Below are 25919 nucleotides of genomic sequence, written 5' to 3'. Positions count from 1 at the left end.
AGTACCTAAACCTGGTTATATGGTGTAAAATATACAGAAATCCAGAAAATAGAGAATCTTTTTATTTTCTGTTTGTGTGGTTGCTTTTGGTTTAGCAGTTTTTTTGGGAGTGGGGTGTTGTTGCTAGGGGTTTTTATTTAGGCATTTCTCTCCTGCATACTCAGTATTGAGGATCGCATTCTCAATGATGAGTTTTACCATTTAATATAGAGGGAAGTGAGGCCATTAACTGCAGGACTAACCTTCTTTGGCCTGCTGCTTAGAAACAGGTTTCTTTCAGCATAGCTAGGGATGAGATAAACACTTCTACAGAAACAGCAGACACAGTCATTCTGTCTCCTGCAAATTTAAGCTGTGTGCAAGTCACAGTTCCTTGAACCTTCTTATTTGTTTCAAGCACAAGTGAAAAAAAAATGTAAAATAAAAAAAAAAAGTAATTAAAAAAAAATCCAATTCAGAAAATACATATGTACAAATGATTTCACAGAGCACTGGCTGGAGGATAATTTCACTCTAGACCACCTTTACCACTTCTTTCTAACTGACAAGACAGAACACAAGTGGCCATAATTTGTAAATTCAATTTTTGAAGCCTTTTTTCCTAATTCAGCTTTCCTAATTCAGCTTTTACTGCATTGCCTCACCCAGATTAAAAGCAGCATGGGTCTCCACAATCCAGACTTTAAGCCTAACCTACCAAAAGCAAACTTATTTTCTCAGATAATTTTTTAGAGATTTCATATTACAAAGCATTTCAGCTTCTCTGCTAAAATTTTAATGTGCAAAATTGAATACTTCCTTTGCAAAGACCACACTGTAAAAATACAGGCCTCTAAAAATCAAAAAGCTGAAATTACTTCAGTTAACAGTCTTAGAAAGACTTTCAAATAATGAAGGGTTTATAGGTCACCTGGAACATACCTTCACATCTGGGGAGAGGATGATTCCAATTGCGGCTGATGCCATGAAGACAAGTCAGAGCTGAATTTCCAATTAACGTGTAGCCAGGAAAACACTCAAATGAAATAGTTTGTCCTACAGTAAAGTCATGTCCAATAACAAAACCATTACGAAATGGTCGAGGATCAGGACAGCTTTGTAGCTGATATGCTGAAATAATAACGGTGGAAAAATTAGTAAAATACAAATTCTTATTATCTCAAAAATAAGAGCTTTTAATTAGAATAAAATTAAAAGTCATGGCTAGCCCATATGTTGGGAACTAAAGTTCCATGATGGTGATGATCAAATCATTGATCCTACACCTGGAGAAGTACAGTGAAACCAGCTACGCTTCTGTGCTGCTAAATAACTTTTCCTTTTGCCGTTTGAAGATAGCGAGCTAGATGAAGTGCTTTTCTGATCCAATAGGAGTTGTCAGGTTTTACATCCTTATGTTTAAGGAAAATGAGAAATAAACATGTCTATACTTTTATTTGTTTTTTCCCAGAAAAATTAAAAGGCTCTATAATGAATTAGAATATCAAAGACTTTCTAGTGAACAAGAGTTGAAAACAAGCCTTTCTCACACATCTTGGTGATTTTTTCCACGATGATTTGAAGCATTGTCTTCTCATTACTGATGTGAGAACAAATAAGCTGTGCACAGTCTGCAGTATAAGAATATCATGTTGTGTATGCTTGAAAGAATCAGTTCTGTCTTATGTGGTTAAAACACAGAAAAGAACTTTCCAGCATTTTGACAAATGACAGCTTGACAAATTGACAAATTAATAATTGACAAAAGAACTTTCCAGCATTTTGACAAATGACAGCATCTCAAAAATTATTACTGTTACTATTAAGAGTATATAGTCTTACGTTTTTACTGTCCTTAGCAGTTTAAGCCACAAATTGACTTTTTCTTTAAAAGCTAATTCTTTTTACAGTGGCTCACTTTCAGAATGTTACAAAGAGTTCAAATCAATTTGGATTTGTTACTATTAAAAGAGTAATAGGAGACTGCTCTAAAGAAAAAACTCTTTAAAAATCACTCTTAGGTGTTATTCATATAATGAAAACGTGTCTAGTTTAAAATACACATTTGACCTTTTTTTCATGAACAGTGGTGGTCTAATCCCTTTTAAATGAATATGCAATTCTATAAATAGAACTATGATCTCGTGATCTTCACCAGGTCAGCATGACCTACTTGGGTACAAAAGAACAAGAACCTTCAGGGAAATGGTGAACTAGGAAATAAAAGGGATTTTGAGATTTTTGGGTTGGCATTAAATTGCACAAGCCTACATTGATCCAGTAATACAAAACAGTATTTAGATCTATCCTTTCCAGAACCCATTACACAAAATTAAAATTCTAGCATGCTTTCAAACATAGAATAGAGATGCTTCCTTTGTAAAGGCGTGCAATGTAAATTAATATGCCAATCAACTTCAGATATTGGCAATTATCTGTTTGTTGACATTTGACCTGATTTTAAAGAAAATATGCAATTAATTTGCTTTTTTCAGCTTAACTTTCTTCATTCTTCTGTTTTATCTCAGTGTTTAAACCTTCGGACTGAAACACATAAAGTCTTTCATATTTATTTTTAGGAATCCCCAAAACTCCATAATATCTTTAACAGGCACCTAGTTCTCTCATAAGAATGTCCAAATCTCACCTTGATATACAATATGAAATCCTTGTTTGTTCTGTGAGTAATCACTGTGAAAGTATAAGCTGGTTTCATGAGTTGTGCTGAACAGAGAGGCTGGTAGCTGGGGGCCACTTAGTCTCCCAATAACAGTGCTAGTTTCTGTGGATCCACTCCTAACTTCTAAGTAATCGTGTATGGTCTCCGTTGAGAAATTCAAAAATTGCAAATGGACACCTGAAAAACACAGTCACTAAATAAACACCACCAGTACCAAAACCAGGAGGGAAAATAAAGTGTGTACATCTTGCACTTATAACAGCAGAAGATAACCCGGTGGAAATCCACGTGCTATCTGGCAAGTGTCTGTATATCCCCCAGTCCTGATGTGTGTGGGGCTGCACATCTATCATCTGCTAGCAAACTTTAAATTGGAATAGTGGGTGAGCAGAAAGGCCTTGGGCCCAGCTCAGGATATCAGGCAGACAGAGCCTCTGCTGGTACACCAAGGACTTGTGAAAGCAGAGTACATGTGAGTAAGTGCTGCACACACACACTGTGGTATACGATGGCCTTGGTGACAGAAATTTCTGATTTTTTGGTTCAGTAAGGAATAGCAAGGCAGCTTAATATCCATTTCCAAGTTATTTCTCCTGACCAGGTGATGTATTACAAAAATTATTTGGCATAAGAAGAAAATTATCATCACTGAATAGTTGGAGGCTCTTAAACATTTTCCTGTTTATACATATTTGTATATAAGTTACAACAAAGTAAAATGTGTATTTTGTCTGGATCTATTGCAACTATGGCATGATAATGCAGTAGTTTCATTAGAAAGACAATTGAGTCCTACTGGTATTTCTGGCAAAGACAATCAACACATTTTCATGTAAAACTGAAAATAAAAGATGTAATTTCAGATTGTCTTGGGGTGACTTTATGATGTGTATCCCATATTGCTGCCCTATGCCCAGAAATTAATTTTTGTGCCTTTCTATGCCTTTAAACTGAGCCTGAGAGGGGAAAGGAAAAACTGAGCAAAACTTTTTCAAAGCAGTTTGCAGCTTGTTCAAGGTCATACAGAGATAGCGACTTTTTTTTCCAGCTGCTGCAGGGGGAGGGAGGAAGAACCCGGCTTGCTGTTTTCCAGTCAGGTTTTGGCGAGTTGTTCAGTTTCTTTTTCTCTGGAGAGAGACTGAGAGTTGAACTTTTTTCCTTCCCTCACATTTCGGATTTTCTCCCTTTTCTGTTGGACTGCTTCAACATCAGAACACATCGGGAGAACTTTCCACCAAGCGCAGAGGGCCGGCCCTGGGCCAAGTCCCAGCTCTGAGGATGCCAAAGGGAGGACTCTAACACTTTCCCAGGTTTTTCCCCCACAGGGAAAGATTTAAGCATTTAGCATTATTATCCTTTTCCTGTGTGTTTGTTAAATAAATAGTTTTTATCTCCTTCACTTTCCTTCGAGGAAAATTTATTTTTCCTGAACCTGGTGGGGGAGGGGTGGTGACCTGCCTTCTCTCAGAGGATATATCTCTAAATTTGGCCAAACCGGCCCACAGATAAATTATTGAAAGTCATTAATAGTTCTGTAACTCCTAAACTGTAATACCTAAATAGTGTTTGTCACTGTCTTTTAGGACTTCCCCCCAGATACCATGTAAAGTTTATGAATGATTTTCTGAAGCATGAAACATTTTATAAGTAAGTTAGGTGCATAAATAAATTACTTGTTACCCTGATAATTTCTGTCTTGCTTTATCTGAATACACTCTAAGTGATAAGAAAGCTTTTTCTTGGAAGTGTCATTCTTGACTTTGTCAGCCTTCCAAATACTTCCTACACAGAGAATCATGTTATATTCAAACTTTGCTTTTTCTCTATCATGATATTTTGGCCTTTCATTTGATGCTCTGAACCATACAGTTGCCCAAAGTTTAAGCTGTCATTAATAACTGCCAGCTCACATGACCTTGCTGTCAGTTTTTTCCTCTTTCACCAACTTCCTTTGATACAAATGTAGAAATATATTTTTGTTGATCATCCTGCTCTCTCTATCGTACTGTCTTTCTCTTCAAGTTTCTGAACTATATCAATCTTCCGAAGTATTCATCCCTTGCTCCACCAGTAGCACCTGCCTCTATTTGTCTGGGACTTCAGCTTGTTAGACTGATATTTTTTTCTATGACTTTTTGCAGTTTGGAGACCCTGCTTGAAAGAGCATTTAATATATTTATATATGCAAATCAACACAGTGTCATTGGTTTACATTACACCATTAGCTAATATACAGTGGAGAAGCTTATGATCTGTAACTTATAATTGGGAGAAAGACTTCCTAAAAAGAGTTAAACAAGTGAAAGTCTATACAAGGTTCCCATGATAAGTCTTCTTGAGTTTTTCTATTTACTACACAAAAGAATTGGATTTAAGTGCCTCCACCAGATCAGTCACAGCATCACTAAAACCAGTTTTAGCCATCACTTCTTCAAATGTCATATTTTTCATTTTTTACAGTGAAATTTTATTTTAATATTCAATTTAGTTTCAAACGTATCTCACTTAGAAAAATGTCAAGCATGTTTCAATCTGTGCAGTCTTAGTTTTCTTATAGAAAATTAAACATTTAGTTTTCCTGGAAAACAATTCATAAATCCAGTGAATAACCTTCAGTTAGTACAAAGTAGTTCAAACTATGGATTTTGATGGAGTTAAACTTACTTATCCAAGAAACTGTTTCCAAAACTTCAGTAGCTGAATCTCCTGCCTAATACAAGTCAAACTAAACAGTATGTTAATAATGTAAACTGTAAATAGCAGTCTAAGGAGCTAAGTTGGAATTATTGGACACATAAGCCTGACAGAATGCAAGCATAGAAAATGGGGTAAGGAGTCAGTACGGGAATGGAGACAGGATAGCAGTAAACTGAGGGAAGAGGCAGATTGCAATGTATTTGGGATAAAAAGACAGCAGGTTCTGCATGCAGTTGAACACACCATTTTATTAAATTTGAAATGTAACCAATATTCCATATTTTTATTATTTCTTCTTTATTAGCAGATGTCTTTGGAACCATCTGTCAAAGTATCCTGTTCCCTTATAGCTATGAACATCCTTTTCTCTTGCAGATTTGACCCAGGATTAATGCACCTACTACTGCTACAACTTTTTTTTGATAACTTAATGAGCAGAAATCTATTTGAGATTCTAGACTGGATTATGACTAGTAATGAAGCACTATAAATTGTCCCATCAGGCTGTCTAAAAACTCAGGTAGTGGCAGAGTTAAAGTGTCTATGTTATTTCTATAAAACACTAAGACAAAAAGAAAAAAACAATTATTGACTGTAATCTTGTGTGTTTTGAATAAAATGCACACAAACAAATTGGGTTCTATATAGAAATCCCTATTCTAATATAATGTATTTCCCCAGATATATCCGGTTATGTCAATGTTACAGAACGTTTAATATTTTTCAATATAAACAACCCATGCAGAACAATTGGCTTTCATTTAAATCATAAGTGAACTAGGCTATGGAATTTCTAATAAAAAATACCACAGAATTGATTTTAAAAGAAGAGGGAAAGAATCTGAACTCCTGCAGAAGAGAACACTATTTGAGATTCCACACTCACTCTGGAAGATCCAGAAATTCTGTACCATCAAGTAAAGAGTATGACAGAAGATGGCAAGTATAAAATAGAAAACAACGGGGCCTGTCTAAGAAAACCAGCACACCATTCAACTAGCATATAAAGAAAAAAATCCAAGTGCACATGCTCCTAAAAACGTGCAACAAGTTAACAAATTAGATAGGACAGCTCTACTGGCTAGCTTTGAATTAAGATTTCACAATAAAATATGTATAGGATCCACCCAAAGTTGCTCAAGGGGTTAGCCAATGTAATTAAAATGCTGATAATACCTATACAAAATCATGGTGAAATAAGAGAAGTTCTAGTGACTTGAAAAAGTCTGAATATATATTCACCTTTAAGACAACAAAGAGAACCTGGGAAATGGAACTAAAGTTTGCTGCAGTACTTGGAAAAATTATGGAATTTAGTTAATTGGAGGCAATTTCCAAACATAAAAAAGACAAAAAGACACTTGGGAGCAGCCAACATGGATTTACTAACAGAAAATAACAGCTAATCAAACATTATATCCTTCTTTTATTAAATTGACAAAGGGAGAAAAGTGTATATAATATACTTTCACTCTGCTTTGGCTTTTGACTAGGTCTATAACATTCTCATCTGGAAGCTGAACATACATGAGCTTGATGAATGGAAAGGAAGTCGGTTAAAAATTAACATAACTTTGAAGCTCCAAGGGTGATAATCAGCCATTCAATTGCTGGCAGCCAGTAACAAGCACAATGTTATGTGGGTTGCTATGGGAGCTTACAGTTTTATTCCTTCAGAAGAGACTTGGAAAATGAGAATGCATCCTCAACAAATGTGTGGAGGATACTAAACTAGGGCTTGTGGATGATGTCCTAAATGGCACAATTTTTGTCTGAAGAACACTAAAAAATTTAAGGACAGAGTAAATAACGTTTGCACAAGGAGAGGTTCAAAATTCTACATCTGGAGTACAACATCGTTATCTTTTACAGGCTGGGAACTGACTAGGTGAGTAGCAGCCCCAATGAGAAGGTTCCACCAGTCATGGGCTTGGTCCAGTGTTATTGACAATTTTACTTGAGTGGGAAGTTTGACAACTTTAGGTGGCAGGCTTCTACATTTCCTTTCAAAGAACATTTCTATGCAGATGTGATTTTCACCTGGGATATGCAAAGAAGTTTAATGATAAAATAATTAATTAAAATGTAACTTGAACTTCTAAATTGACTTGGTGTAAAATATTAATAAAACATTTATTTTTGTTGGGTTTATGACTTAACAAAAAGAGAAATCAATCCGGTTAAGTTAGAAAATTGTGCTTAATTCTAATTAGACAGTTACACCTTTATCAGAAAATTGTGGCATATATTAAATGAAAAACCAAGAACCTTGTAGCTTTTCTATTCTGTATCCTTCTTTTAAGGTTTTGTTAACTTCTTCAAAGGAATTATAATTACTTTTGGTTTTTTGCTAGGATAAAGATTAACAATATTTTAAAATCTATGTTCAGTGTTTTGCACCAATAAAAAAAACAATTTTAAATCCATAAAAGAGCACATACCAAACCCAACAGGCAGTTTTATTGTCCATGTGCAATCCAAACTGCTAGGATAGTTGCCAGGAAACCCCGGACTGAGTATCACTCCACTGAAGTCTGACATGGTACCACCACATTGTGCTAAAAAAAAAAGCAAAAACAATTTTAAGAGGAGTGAATTGAGGTAAAAATTAATCCAGAACACTGAAGATCCTTATAGCATTAATAATATAATAATACCTAAGGCTATATTTAAAAAAAATAAACAAACATACCTTTACCACTAAATATCTGTAAGAAAGTAATTTAAAAGTAAGCACTTTAAAAACTTGTATCAATTCTGAATTGAGTAGATTTTAACTTGGGGGATACACACACCCAAAATAGAACAAATCATAGAATCACAGAATCATTTATATTGGAAAAGACCTCCAAGACCATTGAGTCCAACCTCTGATCGATCACTACCTTGCCAATTAGACTATGGCACTAAATTCCACATCCAGCCACTTGAATATCCACAGGGATGCTGACTCCACCACGTCGTGGGCAGCCCATTCTGTGAAGAAATGATCTGAAATTCCTGACTACCCTTTCCATAAAGAGATTCTTCCTGATGTCCAACCTGGACCTCCCCAGGTGCATCTTGAGACTCTGACCTCTCATCCTGTCACTTGTTGCCCAGGAGAAGAGACCAACCCACACCTTGCTACAGCCTCCTTTCAGAGAGTTGTAGAGAGTGATAACCTCCCTGAACCTCCTTTTCTCCAGGCCAAACACCCCCAGCTCCCTCAGCTGCTCTTCGTAAGACGTGTGCTCCAGACCTTTCCCAAGCTTTTTTCCCCTAACTTTTACTCTGTAACCTGTCTACAAGAACTGCTCTTGTGAGAGGCAAGCAGCACGCATCAGCTTATATCAGCACTGAGACAATTCTGCATCAGTTTGTAAAGGAGCATCTGAATAACATAAGATAATCTATTATAAAAAGACTCTGTACTCAAAGTGTTTCAAGAGGCCATTTAAAAACTGCAGTTGTATCCTGTTGTTCTAAAAATGAGTTAAAATAAACAAACTTAGAAAAGTACACATACATATACTTCCAGAAATTAAGCTAAATTCATTTCTTAATTTTATTTTTATTTTCAGGCATGACATCAGTAAAAAAAATTACTCAGACTTCCATATTACATTTAAAGATGGTAATTATGATAAACAGAATTTTGTTTAGCACTTTTGTTCCAGTAAAATTTGCTACATCATTTGAAACACAAGTAAAAATCATTACTTGCAAAAAAGAAGGAAAAATAAAAGGAAAAAAAAAAATCCTCTAAAATTTTAGCACAGCATCTTTATCTTCAGAATTTACCAAGAGCAGTGCAATTATATCAGACTTCCTAACCATATGTTAATGCATAATGACAAAAACTGAAGACTAACTCCTGAAAAAATTCTTGTTGAATATTTATAAATTCTAAGCTGAAGGAGCTCAGTACTTCATAGGAGCTTTTTAACACCCCACAGGATTAAGAACAGGATTATGTGAGGCAGCTCAGGAGGATATATATTAACTGTTTTGAAGAAAAGCAAAGCAAAAAAATCTTTAATGAGATCTGAAGCATCCTGCTTTCCCTATATTCAAGATTACAAATCCTGATAACTTTTAGTGTTAGAGAACCCAAACAAAAAGGCATTTCCATTCAGTGAAAGAGATTACAACTAGAAGGAGTTTTACATTACTCACATTTATTCATCATATAAAAAGAGTATATTTAACTGCACTTCAGAGGTTTCATTTTGGTTTCTGACAGGTTTTCAGTGCTTTTTCCAATAATTTTATAGAAATATATATAATTTACCTTGAAAAATAATGTATCTTCTGAAATTTAGTAGACATGCTTATGTTGAACTCATTAGAGATGAAAATGTAATGTTTTTTCTATTTTAGTATCTTCTACAATTGTCAATTCTCTTCTGGGGAAATGAGTCCTAAATAAATTAGTTGTGTTGCAAGGGTCTCTGGAGGTGTCATCCCTGATAATGAATTGATGATATTTTCTGACTAGAACATATAGAATCATATCATGGAACAGTTTGGGTTGAAAGGGACAACATACGTCTTTCTTTTACTGCTTGGACACTTCAGAAAAGATTTGCCAACATAATGTGCAGGAACCTTTGAAAATCTTTAATTTAATTCGACCATTTTCACATTTAATTAAGTTCCTCCAGTTCTCCCAATTCTTTCCACGACATGTGTCTATTAGAGTTCTCCGGTTTTCTCATTCTGACATGTTTAAGAAAAATGATGTATGCTGAACATACCTAAACATATTGGAATAGGATAATTCCATCTTCTTACTGGTCCAGGCATACAAGTGATATGTGAATGTCCCTAAAATGACACAATATTTGCTAATTCATATAAAAATATACAGTATACAGCACAACATTAGTATTTCAACAAAAAGAATGTGTAATTTAAAACATCATCAAAATATACAAAACCAGAAAGGTATAGTAATTACATTGTACACCTTGAATTGTATCATGTCTTCAATATAGCAGAGAAGACTGTGTCTGTTAGCCCACTAGATGATGGTGTCTATGCCATTAAAATTATTTCTTACAGTATAGCAGAATCCAGCTGAATTCTATGCATGCTTCAGTATAAACCAAGGGTCTGGAACCTACAGGTCTAACTGAAACAATGTTTACATAGCATGGATTTACATCATTTGTTGAACATGATAAAACTATACATAATATACAAATTATGTAAGTGCTGACTTTACATCTTAAATTCTTAATAGAGACACCCTCTGTGTTCATTGGCCTCATGTAATTGTAATTGTCTTCCAGAGAAAGCAAACAAAAGGAAAATCTTAAGAGAAAATGGTACTTGGGATATCTTCCAAAACCATCTAGTCAGACTTGCATAAGCCAGAAAAACCATAGGGGAGGGAAGAAACTTTACATGTGTGTTTGCACAGTCTATGCTCTTAAGTTTTTTATTTTCTATATTTTGTATTTTCTTTATTTCAGCCATTTACTGTGGCTTATCTGTTCACACACTTGTATATAAGTTGGAAATTAAAGCAAAGAAGCAAAAAATATGTGTCATGTTGTTTCCTAGAGTGACCAGTTAAAATCAGGCAATATTAGAAGAAAACTTCAATAGTCATTCTCAGAGCTGCAAGCACAGAACATGTATTTCATCCATACTTGAAATGCAACAAATTTGCAGGCATGACTAGGAATTCTGTCTTGAAGGGGAAATTGGGATACAGGTCCCAAAGCCAAACATCAGTTGAAATCTGGAAGCAGACAACTATTTTGTTTCTATCACTATACATAAACTAGGCTTTTTTTTTCAAAGAATATAATTCGATTTCTATTTTTGATGCAGTGCATATGAACCTAGTATCTAGGTTTTCACAGAATTATATGAAATAAATATTTGAAATTATTAGCATTTTTAAATTTCATTTAATTAGTCTGACACTCATCAACAGGTGTCACAGGTGAGACTAATATTAATGGTATTTGGTCATTCTGGCATATTTTGCTATATTCCTCCAAAGGTATACATAACTCCATGAGCAGTTAATCATGTGCTGTTACATAGAAATTATTTTCTTCTTTTAAGACTTTTCTTTTTAGAGTGCTTGGTTAATGTGATTATTTTCTGTCCTTTTGTCTCTCAAAGTGCTAGATAAATGAAAGACTGTAGAATCTGCAGAGTCTTTTTGAGCAGTCTCAAGTGAAAACACTACTCAGTTTTGGATCTGATTCTATGGAATAACTGTACAAGTTTTTGAAAATATTTTCCAGATCTTTCCTATAGGCAGAGAAGTTCCTACTGGTGATTTAAAATCACTGCATTTCCCCTGGATATACCTATTGCTAATGTAAGGACATTGCAAATTTACAGATTGCAAAAATTCACCCCTATTTGATAAATATTTTGGAGAAAAAGACCCAAGAAATTGCTGAAAGAAAACAACTATCTGATTTTCTAAGAAAAGCAATTATGTCTTTCCCTTTGTTTGTTTTTAGTCCCCCTCTTTACTTACTTTCTTTTTCCTCCTGTGCATAGAGAACTATTGTTAATTCTTCATCAAGTGATTTTAACTTAATTTGCCAACACTTCTTGGTTCAGCTCTGAATACCAAAGATGCCATCAACAATAGATAACAACCTATAATCACTAATGCAGAGGAAGCACCAAGGCACACACTTCTGATGGAATATTTGGATAATTTCTAATTTATTGTCTGGCAGAAAAATAAACAGTCCTGCAAACCTATCATGTGTTCATAATTCCTGAAGAGTTCAGTGTCCATTTTGCATTGAGAGACCCAAACATAACCATGTTAACAAACTGAAAGGCACCATTTGAAATTGGAAACTTGGCTCACCTGAAGAGAATAACCCTGGTCACACTGGAAAGACACCACATCTCCAACCATGTATCTGTCTCCAATTTTGATTCCATTACTTGGGGTCTGCGGTTCAGGACAAGAGTCCAAACCTATAGCTGAGAAACATAGAGAAGTTTAGTCATTCTAATGAACATAAAACCAGATTTTAGGTTCAGACAGAACTGCATACATTGCACATAGGCACATTGTATTGATAAGTGTTAGGGAACTCTTGGGAATCAGCAGTTGTCAGTGGACAAGTGACATATTATTTTGGAACAACTGTATATAAACAGAAAATAAAATCTTCTTTCCTGAGTAAAGGAAAAGAATCAGTGTGGCAACAAACACTTCCCAATCTGCACTCTCAATTCTAAAATTCCACTATCTCCTGGCACAGACTCATTCATTTCTACATCCACTCTCACTCCTAATTACAGCCACATAATTCAGACTGGGAGCACCTCCACTATCCTTTACCAGCATGTGTTACAGGGGAGGCTGGCTGAAATATAAGTGGAAAACACAGGAAAAACAGTACAAGTAAAAGTACTCTCCTGCATTCCATCCTTCACAGGTCTGACTCAAGTCTTTCATTCAGGTACACATATATACACACACAGAATATATATTTGCATCAGATTTCATCTAATCTTCTATGTTTAAAGAAGTATCTACACAGCTATAACACTTATATATTGAATTTCTGATTGCAATAGAAGCCAGTTTCCCAAGAGACCACATGCTTTTTTCCATGGTCATCAAAAAGATAAAGAATTTTCTTTTCCTTGCATCTAGGAAGGAAGATCCAGGAATGTAAGAATGTGTGTAACATTAAGCATAGTCAGCTGAGTTGCTTTCTTTGCCTACTGTAAGAATTGCACCCTAGTTGTGAAGTCAGGTCTGTTACACAACTGGGCATCAGTACACAGGACAATAGGGAAACATTTGACTGGGATTCAATTATGGCCTCCTAGTACCTCAGAATATTATCAAAGTCTGCATGTTTTAAAACTTACTATATGTAACTGGTCACTTCATGTAAGATTCTCACTCAGCGAAAACTACTATTTGAAGACTCTTAAAATAGTGCATTTTTATACAATATTAAAGACAAAAGCTAACAAAAATTTTTAGCTTTCAAATTCTATTTTCTGTTCTCAAACTAGAGAAGAGCAAAGAACCTGTTTTGAAAATGGCTGATGGACTTAGATCCACTTTTTACATTTCAAACAGTTAGAGTGTGATCCAGTTCATGTAAAAAGTACAGAAGATGCAAAATAACAAGTGTGCTTGGCTTACACAGATGATTGCTTATAATCTGTTTTGAACAGTTAAACAAAGAATTAGTAGGCTTCAGTTTCCAATTACTGAACCTTCGGCTGAGATGCATAACCTAGCTATGTGAATACTCAGGCCATGCAAAGTGAAATGAGTTCATTTAAATGCCTTTCTCAGGGTACCTTAGCAGCCCAAACCACATTCACAGGTATTCATCCTACTGTCTCTCACTTCAATTAATAAAATAATATTTGGGAAAAAAATACAGTCTGAACATCTAAAATATCTTTCAAGAAACTGAAACAAATTTTGACACCTTCCCAGCTGAGGACTAGTTCAGAACTTGTGTCTCTGGAGTGTCATGATATTTACTCAGGTCTTAAAGGTATTCATAAATGTATTAATAAAGACAGTCTGTTCATTATTGATTTATTTGTGGTGCATGAATAGTTTCTTGAACTACATTATACTACTCTCACAGTAAAATGTGTTAGATTCTTAAACTTTCATAACCAATGGCAATAAAGATTTTAACATATGCATTCATTCTGTACCTTCCAATTTTCAGATAAGAAGAATTGTATATAAGGAAAAAGAAGCTATTTGATGCTGCCTTGCCCTTCTCCAGCAGCTCCTGTGATGCTCAATACAAAATACTACCAATGAAATTTTGGATAATACAAAACTTTAATTAGAGAAAATGAGGAATAAATTAAAATTTTTATAGTGGTATAAAACATATAAACATTATGGAAGTGTTTAACAAGCCATTCTGTGGTGTTCTTTGTTGACAAACTTCAGGTGATGTAATATATTTTCAATGTAATATATTTTTGTATTTAAGGTACCATTGGAATACACAAAATGAATGTTATGGATACAATAACAACTTAAGGATTCAACAGAGAAGTAAAAATTTGCTAGAAAAAACATTACAGATAAGAACACTACTCAGCTTCAGAACAGGAACACTTATACCCTTATGTCAAAGTATCATTTACTTGGTGTTAAGATATTTCTTCAACAAATAAAGTTCTTTTTGTTTTCTTTTACTTTTATATAAGCATTTGGATTTTTTAGGAGCTCAAAAGATAATCCCTAGTAGACAGGAAAAAAAACTATTCATGAGGGATGAAAAGAGATATTGGAAATGAAACAGAATGAATTCTTCCTATAGAAAATTGTTGCTGAGATGAAAAAGTAATCATTTTGGCAAATGGGGTGCACTTCCCCTCAGACTTGTGTCTCCTAGAATAGGTGAAATAGACTTGGAAGATCCACTACAAATTGAACAAAAATAATCTTTATGGCAAACTCACTTGAAAAATGCTTAATATAAATATGTAACTCTGATGTGATTTTGCATGAGAACCAGGCACTGATACTTCAAAGACCAAGACTTTAATTTAGCTGACTCCACATGATGTCCTCGGCCAACATATGCTCTGATGAAATGCAATGAATTTATGAAACACTGACATTAAAATCTGGCCATTACTTTCCATTTACTAACTATCTTGATAAACATAATCACAGCTTTTAGAGCAGAGACTGTTGTCTGAGAATTAGATATGACAAGGACAACTGAAGAGAGTGAACTCTGTTCGTATCTCTTTCTTTCTGGAGAAATTTCTTCACAAATACAGCAGTTTTGTGAGTTCTGGAATCACAAGAACACATCCAGTCTCTTTGTTGTACAAAAATGAAAGAGACAAAAACCCAAAAGATGCACAAGGTACAGTTTCTGTTGTCTTCCTGTCCAGCAATGATGACAAAGTGTTGTCCCTTAGCTTAATCTCCAGTCTCAAATTCATGATTCAGCCCAATGCAGAATTTTCCACAGTCTCTTCTTGAAAAACAATTGAATGACAGATGGGAAAAAAAAATCATAAAACTTCCACAGGTAATAGAAACTGTGACTTTCTTGGAGAATAGTGGGGGAGTAAGAGTCATGGATTCAAGGACTAAACCAGCTGGTGCCTAGGGCTTGAAATCCAGACTAAGCAATTAACTATAGGGTTTCAGGACAGCTGACCCCAACTGAAGAAATTCCATACCATATGACACCATGCTCAGCATATAAACTAAGGGGAAAACTGGCTGGAGGCTGCATCTTGTGAACTGGCTGGGCATCAGTCAGTGTGTGGTGAACATTGCATTGTGCATAATTTGGGTTTTTCTTTTTTTTTTTTTAATTTTTGTTTGTTTGGGTTTTTTGGTGGGTGTCTTTGTGGTTTTTTTGTGTAGTTTTGTTTTGTTTTGTTTAATTTTATTATTATTATTTATTTATGTTATTATTATTATTTCCCCTTCTTTTTCTGTCCTATTAAACTGTCTTTATGTCAAACCACAAATTTGACTTTTTTCCAAATCTCTTTCCCATCCTCCTTGGGAGTGGGGGGAAGGAAGTGAGCGAGCAGCTTTATGGTGCTTACCTGCTGTCTGGATTAAATCACCACAGACTGTATGATGTTGTAATCACATATCTTTATCACTTGCACAAGAAAAGTTAATTAATCATTTATCTTGTAAAACAGCATATTTCACTGAGCCACTGGTTAACTGGGTATCTACGAGGGACATCAGTATTATTTCCTGAATCACAAATTTTCAACATATACTTTGTGTTTATACACTCACATAGAAAATATTACATTTGTACAGATTCACACATACATCCCTGTAGAAATCCATATGCACATATTTGGCTATTGTTCTTGACATGGACCAATACTTTAAAAAGTATACAGTGAATCTTTTTTTAAAGGTGGAAACTGTATACGGGCAGTATATTACATATATTATTTGGATGTGTGGGAATACAAAGGTGCATTTTGACTTTCATTGGATTCGACCTCATTTTATTTCATTTTCATAACTTCCTGCAGTTTTTTCCCATCTGAAGTTGTAAGCAGCTGAGAGAGTATCTGCATTTCAAGAAGTGGCAGGATAACTCTACCTATAATTAATGTTTAGTTATAGACAAGTGATCAGGCAGTAATTTTGCAAGGCTGTGTTCTCCATCTCGATAATCAGACAACCAGAGCATGGGATTTGCATATGGTAAAACTGACAAGAAATAACCGTGACACAATTATGCAGATCAGACACCAGAACCAATATAAGCAGAGGGAGCTGCACAGCTGGTGATTGCCAAAATTCCTGTCAGTCAGCTGAGACAAAGTCATTCAGACAGAAAGCACGTTTATAATCGCAGCCTTTTCCACTAGTGAGGTACTCAGCGATAATAAAAAACGTCTGAAAAAATTCAGTGTTCTCACCAACCTGCAGGCATTTCTCAGTTAAGAAGCACAAATGCTGTTTTCAGATTATTCCTTCTCTCCTCTTTGCCAAGGGTGACTAGTATTTGTGTCCTACACATTCATGCTGTATAGCACATTTATTACTGTATTGAGCATAATTTGTAGATTTTGGCAAGAAGTGGTGGGGTGTGGAGCTGCAGGTGTGTTATCTATGGGAAGAGACCAGGTTTGCACTGGAAACAATGGATTAGGATTGTCACATGAGCATATCTGCATTTATTTCTGGCTACTGTAGGTTCAGACGAGTTTTTCAGAGAGCAAAAACAACTTGAGGATGAAAGCAAGACAAACTAAATTTCACAGTCCTTATAGTACAGTTTTAAGGCCTGAATTTGCTCACTTGTATTTAAATGAGGATTTTACTAATGACTTTGAAGTTACAGTATGTAGCTCATTATGTGCAATAGGAATAATTATTCCTCTCTTGTATAGTTTAGGTAGAACTGATGTCTGGAACCAGCAAGTGCTCTTTATTAATTGAATATTTCTGAATTACCTGTATACTCAAGGTGAAATCCAGCGGCTGAAACACTGATATCAGACTGAAAATTGAGGTACAGATTATTTGATGTGCTGTTTAGAAGTGGAGGTATGGTCGTTCCTGAAAAGAGAATTAAAAATATTATTGAAGTGCACAGAAAGTTAAATAAATGCACATGTAAGTGTGTGTGTGTCTCTTGTGTGTGTATAAACAGAGTTAAGGAGAGAAAAAAAAAGAAAGGGGAAGAGGGTGGGGACAGGAGATAGGTCACATAACCAATTCTACAATATTCTGTCATCATGGATGCTATCAAACTCCTGTCCCTATAAAAGTTTGATTACATTTTCAGTGCACCGCAATATCAGAGACATGAACAACAGACAAGCAAAGGTTAATATAAATTTATGCTACTTGATTTTATCCACAAAAGGAGAAATACTCACTAGGGTTTTCTTAAGAGTAAATCCTGTAACCAGAATGATTCTAAACATAACAGTCACATAGATCGAGCAGCTCTGAAAATATGTTGCAGGACTGTTAGAAATGTGATTGATTCATTTGTGTCTCAGCACAAGACAATATGATTGCCTCTGATCTTTTAACATACACATGGTTTTAGTATAATGAAAAAAAACAAAACACCACAAGAAAAAGTAAGGAAAAAAAAACAGGGCTGTCTTCTTTTTCTAAAATAAGGATAGAGAATGCATCCTTTTGTCATGTACAATATTAGGAGATACCTATTTTTGAGGTCTGTATTTCTGGACCCTGCTACAAGTGCGAGAAAAAAGATTGGATTACGAGAGATCTAGTTTGGAATCCTCTGAAAGTTATTTCATGTCTAACATTTTAAAATATACAGGTTTATGAAAGTCTCCTAAGTGATGATAACTGATTAAAACAGAAATAATATTACCTGCTGCTAATTATGGGAGAAACAAACACACATACCATGCTCAAGCATGCTTACACGCATAGAAAGAGACCTATCTTTACGGTAAAGAGTTGAATCTGTGAACCATTTATTGTAAAATCTTCTCAGTCACCTGAATAACTTCCAAGTCTTGGAGCATTGTTGTCAGCACCATCATAAAAATCTAAGGAATCCCAGTTGTGTTCTGTGGCAAAACTCACCACTTGCACCTATAAAGAAAAATGTGAGGTAAAGAACGTAAACTTCTCCTCTGTATTCAAGCTCAAAGATGACTCTAAATTGTAGCCTCTGTTGCCTTCAGTCATGAAAAGTTACCTTGCTCTCGTCAAAGAGAATGGAAAATCATCATGAAGTGAATAAAATGGCAACTGTTTTTTATGTGATTACCAATTCAAACTATAAATCCTGTAACCCGAAGTGACAACCACATATTACCTCTGTCAAGAGTCACACAACCATGAAAATCAGATGGGTATAGAATATGATTCTCTTGTTTGGAAGACATTGAGGAGAAGATGACACACGGTATTTTCAATTATGGCAGTTTTTTTCTCTCTCGTTTCACCAGCACTAAACTAGTCCCACAGGGATGCATGATGATTCATCTATTTTGCCATTTTAAATTCTGCCTCCAGGTAAGAGAAAACTGCTGTGTTTGGCTACATTCATCACCAACTCATCTCCTCAGAAGGAGCTGTCACTAGCATGCTATAAGCAAATGGCAGAATAGTCACTCCATTTCTTCCAGAGGTGACAACATTCTTCCACTCAATAAGGAGATGCAAAGTGGTAAGGAGATAAACTGTAAGAGGGAGGATATATCTGTTCTCATACAGTGAAATCACAAATCACACCTTACAAAGTAGAGAAATACCAGATTCTTCTTATGGTTTTGTAGGGAACAGTTTCTGGTGCTAGCTTTTTGTTTAACTGTTCATTGAAAAGCTTTAAAAGAGTGACAGAGACATGATGAAACCCCAACCACACTCAGAAAGGGGTGCCTTAGTCATTAAGTTAGAGAATTATGCTTCTTTTGCCTCAATTATTCTTTTCTTTTTTTTTTAATGGAATCATTTCAACAGAAGCAATAAACACCAGTTCCAGTAAAACCAAGTAATGCAGTCATTTTCTATGTGAAATATATTACTTGGACCTTGTTCTACATAAAATGAATGTTCAGTTGTCATGGGCTGTTGGCTACCTATTTCTTGGATGGGGGCCTTAAATACCATACCTATTTCTGCGGGAATTGGTCAGATACTATAGTCAAAGGATTTCTTTTTCTTAAGTGAAGCAGTGAAGAGGCCCTGACTGTTAGCAAGCTTCAGATACTTGGAGACAGTAAATATATTTTTTCTTATTACAACTCTGGAGCGAAAGAATATCATGAAGATTAAACACCTAAATTGAAATCAAAGTTAGTAATTTAATCACCTTATTAATGATTCTGAAAAATGCAGCCTGTGATAAGAGATAAGCACTTCCAAAAAAGCAACAGTGACGGCCTAAGTCAGGATGGATGACAGTTAATGCCTTATTTAAATCCTCTGAACTATCTTCCTAGCATAAGAAATGCACAGAACAAAGTATCCTGTCAGCTGTCCTAGTCAACTGTTTAAATCAAGTAGTGTTCCTCAAAACCAATCTCAAAACTGATTTAGACTATTAAATATTATTGAAATCTCTGTGATGAAATTTATTAAAAAGCTTTAATAAACTGTCTACATTTTTTCCGATTTTCATTATTAAGTCTTTACCTGCATAAACTGAGCTCTTTATTTATTCATTTTCTACAGCAGTTACATTTTGAACTAGGATAGACATAGGAAACTTGTTATCATAATTTCTTGATGTGCGTTTTGCTAGGAATCTGTTCAGATGATGCTTAGAACTCCTAATTTATTAAACTCAACTGCCTTTCCAAAAAAAAGATTTCTGTCTGTTTCTTTAGTGAACTCTAGAGATATACATGACTAAGCTTAATGGATACTTTCCCACTGTGCGTTCTATGAAATTCTTAATTTACGAAAGTAAACGAGAATTCTCAGACTATTTTAAAGAATAAATGTTGAAACATACTGAAGCATCTTTACATCACAGTGAACTTCCATAAATATAGAGTAAATAGCAGAGTTTCTAGGAAAACATATATAACTTGTCCTTGAAAGCAACTCACTTAATTTTGCTCTGTTAAAGGAGGTATATAAATTTGCGGAGAGCAAAAAAGAATTCCTAGGAAGGCTCTCTATTTCCTTTGGCTTATAAGGAGTCACTGATCTATCAAAATATGTTTGGAAGTTACGGTGATTTTCTTCTAAGTAAAAGGCTAAAAGTGCATTTTTTAAGATTTTTTAAAATCTTATAACTTTTAATCATTGCATAAATAAAAAGATGTGCAATAAAGTCCACTTTCAGAATCATTAATGAGATAGAAAAACTGTACAGACAAATGATCTTTTCAGCTTTTGCATCAGGAAAAACAGTTCTAAATGGTGATAGCAAGCAAATAGCAAGTGCACTTACTTGAATCCCAGCTCCCTCTGGTACTGTGATCTTCCACACACAGTTCAGATTGTTGTCATAAGGCTCAGGATAACCAGGAGATAAAATGGTCCCTTTGCGCTTTGTTGAAAAACCACCACAGGGCACTGAAAGGAAATGCATAAGGCAAGAAAAGAAGAATGAAACTTCAGAAGTGAGAAGACTTATTATAAAAGCTTATACTATGGCTGAAAACTTTCTAAATAGATGCTACATTAAAAAATATATATATGCCTCAGTGTGGGAAGAGATGGGATAGAATTGGGTTTGGGCTGTGGGACATGCCGGCAGAGGCACATGGCAGCACAAAGGAGCACGTGGCAGCACAGAGAGAAGCTTGTCTCCACCGGACCCTGGAGGAAGGAGGTGTCACACGGCAAACCCCTACAAAGAGGAGCCTGCTGGGAGCTGATGGACGGGTGAACAGAGAGTGATCTCCCCATAGAAGGACATTTAGAAAGGGTGTTGCTGATGTGGTGACATGGGATAGGTCACGTAGTGAGAATTGCCATGTAAGGAAATACTGTGCCTTGGAAAAGTGTATAAAACCAGCTCATTTCTTTGAATAAACAATTCAGATTCCCTGCTGATCTGGGTCTGTGCCTCAATCACCGACACCTCAGGAAAATAAAATTTTTTATCCCAAAACTCTTCTTTTAACTGACCAAAAAGGAATAGAAGAAAATTAGAATTATGTCTGTTTCCTACCTGACAGAATCATGCTGTTATTCCCCTTATGTTTTTGACCTTTACAAAGTTAAATCCATTTCATTGTCTCCTAGTAGTCTTACAAAAATAAAGCATTTTTAAAGGCTTAAAGTTTGAAAAGTTACGGATTGTATTAGTATAAAAGATAAAAAGTGCCAAAAAAAAAAAGGTAACATTCTTTCTTCATATTGCTTCTCTAAATAATTAATAACACCAGTCTTAACTCCTTGACTGTTCTCTGCTCGTGTGAGTTATTCCATCACAGTCTGTGGATCTATTGCATCAGTGAAGAATTTTCAAGATCCTTGTAAGACTACATTCATCACATCTGTGTTTACAGATTAATAAAAGTGTTATGCATGAAACAGGACAGATACATTAAGAACCATCAAGTTTCTCTTTTGAATGTTCAACTTGAATGCATCTTGTCTATATCATTAGAGGCTCTAACAGACACAAAGAATATTACAGCTTAATCTGCACAAAGATATTCTGTTGGTATTTTAGAAGTTGAAGGAAAAGATTGATGAGATGGTTTATCAAGTCCATTAGAAGCTAATGTATCACTTCTATGCAACATTGCTAAATTCTGAAGGGATTTCAGGAGCTGCAAATATGAGGATTTAGAAAATCGATATAATGCAACTTATCTTAATAAGAAATATTGTAGCTATGTATTGCATGGCATATAATTGACAGAATCTGTTTGGAACTACATGGATAAATTAAAAGCTAGTGTCACTTAAAGTGTTTAAACAATTACTCATAAAAGGATGAACAGACAGAATGGTTGATTCCAGGCTGCACCTTGAGTGTTGTGTTAATTTTTGGGCCCCTAACTACAAGAAAGACATTGAGGTGCTGGAACAAGTGCAGAGAGGGGCAACAAAGCTGGTGAAAGCTCTAGAGAGTACATCATGTGAGGAGTGGCTGAGGGAGCTGGGGCTGTTCAGCCTGGAGAAGAGAAGGCTTGGGGAGACTTTTCACTCTACAAGCTGAAAGGAGTTTGTAGCCACGTGGGGGTTGGCCTTTTCTCCCACGCAACAAGCGGTAAGACAAGAGGACATTGCCTCAGGCTGTGCCAGGGGAGGATCATACTGGACATCAGTTGAAGTTTTTCACTGGAGGCGTGGTTAAGCATTCAAATGGGGTGTCCAGGGAAGTGATGGAGTCATCATCCCTGTAAGTGTCCAAGAAAAGACTGGACGTGGCACTTAGTATTGTGTTGTAGTTGACATGGTGTGTTTGGTCAAAGGTTGAACTCAATGATCTTGGATGTCTTTTCTGACCTTAATGATTCTATGATTCAATGATTCTATGCCTATTTTCTGAATATGTAATATTTAAACATTCACTAGAATGAAGGCAATTTAACATGGTCATGTCCACCACTTCAATTATTACACTGATTTAGTTTAATGCAATTTTCACCTCCTATGTATTTTATCACCTTTATTGACACAGGGATTTTCACACAGAAGGTGGCCTGTAACCCTTCCTCAGTTCAGCTTGTCTAGAGACAGATAAGTTTCTCTTCCATAGACTAAATCATGTATTAAACTATCAATAATATATTGTGATTAATGTCCAAAAGAAAGACTTCAACACTTTGCCAAGGTGTTATATCTGAAAAAAACAAAGGGACTGTATTTCAAGGGGAAAAGTAGTACAATTCTACTGATTAAACTGTAATCTATGAGACTAAATTAGATACTATATACTGTATACTTCACCTTCTTACTGATACAGAAATTGTGGTTCTATTGCTATGCCTGAAACAGTCTAAATCAACATTATTTGTTTAAAACTTCGTTAATTGTATTTTATCAATATTACCCCATTGATACTTAGCCTTGAGCTCTATCAGGATTTTGGTATTTTGGAGATAATCTTTTAATTTACGAAAAACCAGTCAGACTCTCCCTTGCACCATCAGCTGGTTAGCATGGCAGGTGACAAATAAACCTAATGAAAATATGTTCATTGTTTTTCATCAACTCATCTAAACCTCTGTTTATGTACTCTGTTGAATTCATTATCACAATGCATTTTACCCTATCAGGAAAAGTAAAGTGAGGAATTTCATCACAATTACTAGATTTCCAGTTGGTGCAAGTCAGTTTGTAAATGCCAACGGATGCACATTAATTTAAGAATTTAATTTTGAGAATTTAATCTTGTATGACTATGATCAGACAAAGTATATTTTCTGATCTGAAAAGTTACTGCCTTTTTCCTGGCAAGTAACGAAATATTAATGTAACTATTTCTAAGTCTTTAATATAGTAGTATTCTTCCTAATAGCTTGCAATATCTTGTTAGAGATCTGCAATGTAAGATCATCTTAGTCTTGCAAGAAGTAAGGGCACAAACTAATATTTCTGATTCATCATTAAGGGGGGATAGCCAGGAATTCCCAGTGATGTTAATATAAGAGTAGCTATCACATAATTTATGGCAGCAGAGCATGTTCATGAAACTTGCGAAATGTCACAGCAAGGTTAGAATAGAAATGGAATAGAAAGGTTAGAATAGAAAGAAGAGTAAAACTTAACCTTGACTAAAAGTGACAGTAAATTAAAGTAAGCAAGAAAAAGTACTATACCAATGACAAAGAATAAATACATTCAACTAGACAATGGTCTACACTTTAAGCAGTAATTATTTCTATTAAAAAGCCTTAGGAACTCACCAACACATGTAGGGAGTGAATCATTCCATTGTGCCAATGCATTTGGTACTGTATCACATCTAATTGCTGTTGACCCATGGAGGATATAGCCTGGATTGCACTCAAAAAGAACCAGTGAACCAACTGCAAATTCATTTCCAATCCTTTTTCCAAATCTTGGTTCGGGCACAGAGCTACACTGTGTTGCACTTGTTCTTGGAACAGCTGTGAACATACAAACAATTGTGGATTCTTAATTTTAGATTTGGTGAGGGAATACAGATATCGAACCACAAATATTTAAAATGTCTGGAAGAAACCTTCAGCTATTTCCCAGTTAAGAATATTTCCATAATCCCCAAATAAACTTTCACAATAGAGATTGGTCACTTCTGATGTTTGAGTTACTGTTTAGGAGAGCATAGTACTGATATACTTGCCAAGATTGGAAGAAATGCATGAAATCCACACGAAAGCCTTTCTAAAATGACACTTACAAGAAATACTTCCATGAGATACTCAACTAATACAGGGTTTCAAAATAACATTTTGTGTCAGATGTTTACATTTACTTATGTGGATTTCTAAATGTGTATTCTGACTGTCAGATGAGGATTTATATGTAATGAAAGAATGAATTGCAGCTGCAAGTGTTGCTATATAAAAACTTATGCATTTGACCCATAAAAAGGCAAATAATGTAAATCAAGAAAAATATCTTAGTAACAGTAAGATCCTTTTAAACTCACAGGTAATAACATTTTCAGATATTCACATTTAAATTGAGACATAAATCAGTTAGAGCACCCAGATGGATCTACCACTTGTCATTCAGATAATAAACAGAAACAGCAGCTTTGTGTAACTGTCTTCTTAAATTTGGAACCCCTCTTATGCTTAAGTATTTGATCTCTGCTTTGAAATATAGATAAAAGAAGAGTTTTATCATTTTACAAAACATGTAGAAATAATGACACTTGTTCTATTGTTAAAAGGCTATTACTTTCCTCTTCATTCTCAGTCTGTTTCTCTCTGGTGATTTACAAACTATGATGAACAGAATAAATGTACACATTTTTCTAGGTTGTCTCACCTTGATAAACAAAATGAAATCCTTTAGCTGTTATTGGTCCAACTGAGGTAAATCTGACTGTGATCTGGTTCCCCGAGCTCAATGGAAGGGATTCACCTACTCAAACAATGAAAATACAAAGCTATCATAGCCACTTTTTACTAAAGAAAATACCTGTCAACATCTTTGCAGCTAGAAATAATACTCTGCAAACCCTGTTCTGCTTCAAGAAACTTTGCAAGATATATGCACTTTTAGTATTTTATGTTGACAGTATTATGTCATTCTAGAAAAGAGGTGTTAAAATTCATCTCAGTTACTAGGAATATTTGTTGATTGTTTCCTTTAACAAAAACAAACAACCAACCCCTGCAAAAAAACCAAACCAAACCACCACCAAAAAACCCAACAAAAACCAAACCACACCACAACACACACACCCCCCAAAAAACCCCAGAAAACAAAAACCAAACTGAAAAAAAACCAGCAAAAATTCCAACCCCCCCACCTCTTTAAATTGAGTCAACATGCAACTAATCTACTTAATTTTACTTTGATACAAATATACCTTGCTTTCCCTTTAAAATATCTACAAGCTATTTCAAACTACTCACTAAAGCCAAAAAGGCACAGTGTAAGAAGTCCTTAATACCCACAATAATAGATAAATATCAAAAGAGAGAAACATTAAAAAAAAAAAGCAATTTTACTTCA

General features: G+C 35.1%; 1 protein-coding gene across 2 annotated transcripts in view; it reads right to left on the bottom strand.

The window, feature by feature from the left end:
- Window positions 1–25919, bottom strand: part of CSMD3 (CUB and Sushi multiple domains 3) — a 621464-nt gene that overhangs the window by 91849 nt on the left and 503696 nt on the right. For both annotated transcript variants that reach the window (XM_008642636.2, XM_017746102.1), the window contains 10 exons: window positions 25227–25322; window positions 24155–24358; window positions 20737–20861; window positions 18326–18422; window positions 17295–17399; window positions 12192–12310; window positions 10096–10165; window positions 7798–7914; window positions 2627–2836; window positions 922–1110 (listed from right to left, as the gene is read on the bottom strand). In XM_008642636.2, the coding sequence (XP_008640858.1) occupies window positions 922–1110; window positions 2627–2836; window positions 7798–7914; window positions 10096–10165; window positions 12192–12310; window positions 17295–17399; window positions 18326–18422; window positions 20737–20861; window positions 24155–24358; window positions 25227–25322 (1332 nt within the window). The remainder of the gene's footprint in view (window positions 1–921; window positions 1111–2626; window positions 2837–7797; window positions 7915–10095; window positions 10166–12191; window positions 12311–17294; window positions 17400–18325; window positions 18423–20736; window positions 20862–24154; window positions 24359–25226; window positions 25323–25919) is intronic.

The sequence above is a fragment of the Corvus brachyrhynchos genome, unplaced genomic scaffold (assembly GCF_000691975.1).
Source record: "Corvus brachyrhynchos isolate BGI_N302 unplaced genomic scaffold, ASM69197v1 scaffold28, whole genome shotgun sequence".
Classification (NCBI taxonomy): Eukaryota; Metazoa; Chordata; class Aves; order Passeriformes; family Corvidae; genus Corvus; species Corvus brachyrhynchos.
This window is presented reverse-complemented; position numbering and strand designations above follow the sequence as displayed.